At 39.6% G+C, this 2,614-nt stretch overlaps 1 protein-coding gene across 1 annotated transcript; it reads left to right on the top strand.

Moving 5' to 3' along the window:
* The first annotated feature begins 1,174 nt into the window (after positions 1-1,174).
* On the top strand, positions 1,175-2,011 carry LOC122032794 (AT-hook motif nuclear-localized protein 18-like). The gene has a single exon (XM_042592106.1). The coding sequence runs from the start codon at positions 1,175-1,177 to the stop codon at positions 2,009-2,011; it is 837 nt and encodes a 278-aa protein (XP_042448040.1).
* The last annotated feature ends 603 nt before the right edge of the window (positions 2,012-2,614 follow it).

Consider the following 2,614-nt stretch of genomic DNA (forward strand, 5'->3'; position numbering starts at 1 on the left):
TATAAAAAAAAAATATTTTTTTTTAAAAATATGATTCATCATAGAGTTTTAATTAAACCTATTGCTTAAGCGTGTGCATTAATTTTAGAGTATTTATAATAAAATATTTTGAATTGCAGGAAAGTTAATTTTTTCTTTAAAAAATATTTCTTAGTGCTTCTTTAATTTTTTTTCCTAAAAAAACAAAGGGATAGCTAAGAAAATGAAATGAAATATAAGAAAATGCTAATTGTTTTAATGGAAAAGGAAATTGAATTTAGCAATTATACATGCATTAATTTTCGTTTTTGGTAACTTACCATCCAGGAAATTATTGAAAATTAGCAACAAAATCTTCAAAGCCTTCCATGGATCTTCCAAGTGCACTAATTTTTCTTTGTTTGGAAAGTTACTATAAAATCAAATGAAATCTAGCAATCAAAGCTTCCCTCTTTTCCCTATGGCGGGAGATGTGTTTAAACTTTAAATCTGAATGATAGGTTAAATCGAAAAACACTCATCGTCAAATTGATTCATAGCAAATAATAAGACACTTCAAGTGACCTAAATTTGTGATTTTAAAACATAAACTAGTATTGGTATCAAATGATCATGCGTTTGACCTTAATAATTAGTTGTAATTGGTCGAGTAATGATAATATTTTTAAATTCTCCCCTTTGGAATCTCGTTAAAATATTTTTTAAAAATTCTAAAAATAATCAGAACATCAAAAATATATGTTACTTTTAGAACACCAGATTTATTTAAATATTTAAGAAAAAATGAACCGAATCAGTACAAAGAGAAAGATTATACACTAAATAATAACATTAAGAAGCAACACTATAAAGGAACTAGCTGAAAATTTTTACAAAGCCTTCCTAAACTCTATTTTTTTCATATATATTTTTTACCTTCATTTTTAATTTTTTTTTCATACAAAAAAAAATCTATCTTCTTGATTAATCAGTTTCCGTAATTTCTATTTATACCAATTCTCCCATTTAAAAGTTCATTCGAGATCGTTCTCTCCTCGTTCCTTCTCCTTCGAGAATAAAAGAAGACACAAACAGGGAGAGAGGGAGTTTGAGCACGTTTTCTTCTCTCTGTTTTTTATTTTTCTTTTTTTATCATAAATTTCAGGGGATTGATTGATTAATTATGGCGTTAGATTTTGTTGCAGGTTGAAGAAGAATGGATCGTCTTCCTCCTTCGCACCTGGCTCGTGTTAGCAATGATCAAAGACTGCAGCAATCCAATGTCGATGAGGAGGTCAAGAACACTAACAACAGTAGCAACGAGGGGAGTAGCAGCGGCGGCGGAGAGGCCGGAGTGCAGAGCCAGAGGAAGCGCGGCCGGCCGCCGGGATCCAGGAACAAGCCTAAACCGCCTGTGGTCATCACGCGCGACAGCGCCCACGCGGTGCGTGCGCACGTGATGGAGGTGGCCGCCGGCCACGACATCGTCGAGAGCGTCGCCGAATTTGCGCGGCGCCGTCAGGTCGGCGTCAGCTTGATCAGCGGCCGTGGGACCGTCTCCGACGTGACCGTCAGCGGGCCGGCCGGCGTCGTGATGCCGCTGCGTGGCCGGTTCGACATCGTCTCGCTCTCGGGGTTGGTCCTGCCGTCGTCGTCTCTGCCCGCGGCGTCATGGCTGACGGTGTACTTGGGCAGCGTGCAAGGGCAGCTGGTGGGCGGGAGCGTGGTGGGGCCGATGGTGGCGGCGACGCCGGTGATGATCATGGCCTCCTCGTTCGGGAACGCCGCCTACGAGAGGCTGCCTCTGATGCCGGAGGAGCCGCCTGATCAAGACATCCGCCCGTTGCAGGGTCCGTCGCCGGCGCTTCCTCCGGTGCCGCAACAATTGGTAGGCGGCGCGAACAACCCCCCGCCGTTTCATGGGCACCTGCCGCAGCTGCTGAGTCTGATCAACAACACCAACACCACCACCACCACCACCACCAATCAGAACATCCTACCGTCGCCGGCCGACGACGAGTTCCGATCTTGGGGAAAAGCACAGAATCACTAATTTGACGGAAATAGTGATTCGATTATATGTTAATGATGATTTTATTGTTTGTTTTAAATATACTCAAGTATGCTTAACTATGTTTAAATGTTTAAGGTCAGTTTTAAGTTTGGATGAAAATGTTCAAGTGTTACATTAAAATATAAACAGTTGATACTACATAGAGAATAACGTTTAGACCATAAATCTTAAATCGGCATGTTTAATTGAAAATTATTATTGTAATCTTGGTTATCTATCGTTATTTAATCTTGTTTAATTCAAATGACATTAGATTATGAGGTAATGAAGCATATCTATATTAATAGTAAGATACATTCGTGCAAAATGAAAAGACTATTCTAGAAAGTCGAGGAGGAAAAGTTTCTAATCCTTGATAATTACAGGATTTAGACATTGATTTAATCATTGTCAGAGTATCCCAAGATAGTAGCACACCATATATGGGGGTCTCTGAAGGGCATACCTTATATGCAGAGTTGTGTGTGAGGCTATTTCACCATGTGAAGCAAGAGGATCCTAAAGAATTTGAGAAAGATCCATAAGAGAATTCGAATATAGACCAAATTAATGGAGAATCCTAGAGTTGACCTACCTAAGATT

This window comes from Zingiber officinale, chromosome 11A (genome assembly GCF_018446385.1).
Source record: "Zingiber officinale cultivar Zhangliang chromosome 11A, Zo_v1.1, whole genome shotgun sequence".
NCBI classification, from domain to species: domain Eukaryota; kingdom Viridiplantae; phylum Streptophyta; class Magnoliopsida; order Zingiberales; family Zingiberaceae; genus Zingiber; species Zingiber officinale.

Bases quoted from the DNA above. Each gene is read 5' to 3' on its own strand.
- LOC122032794 (XM_042592106.1), top strand. From the start codon at position 1,175: ATGGATCGTCTTCCTCCTTCGCACCTGGCTCGTGTTAGCAATGATCAA.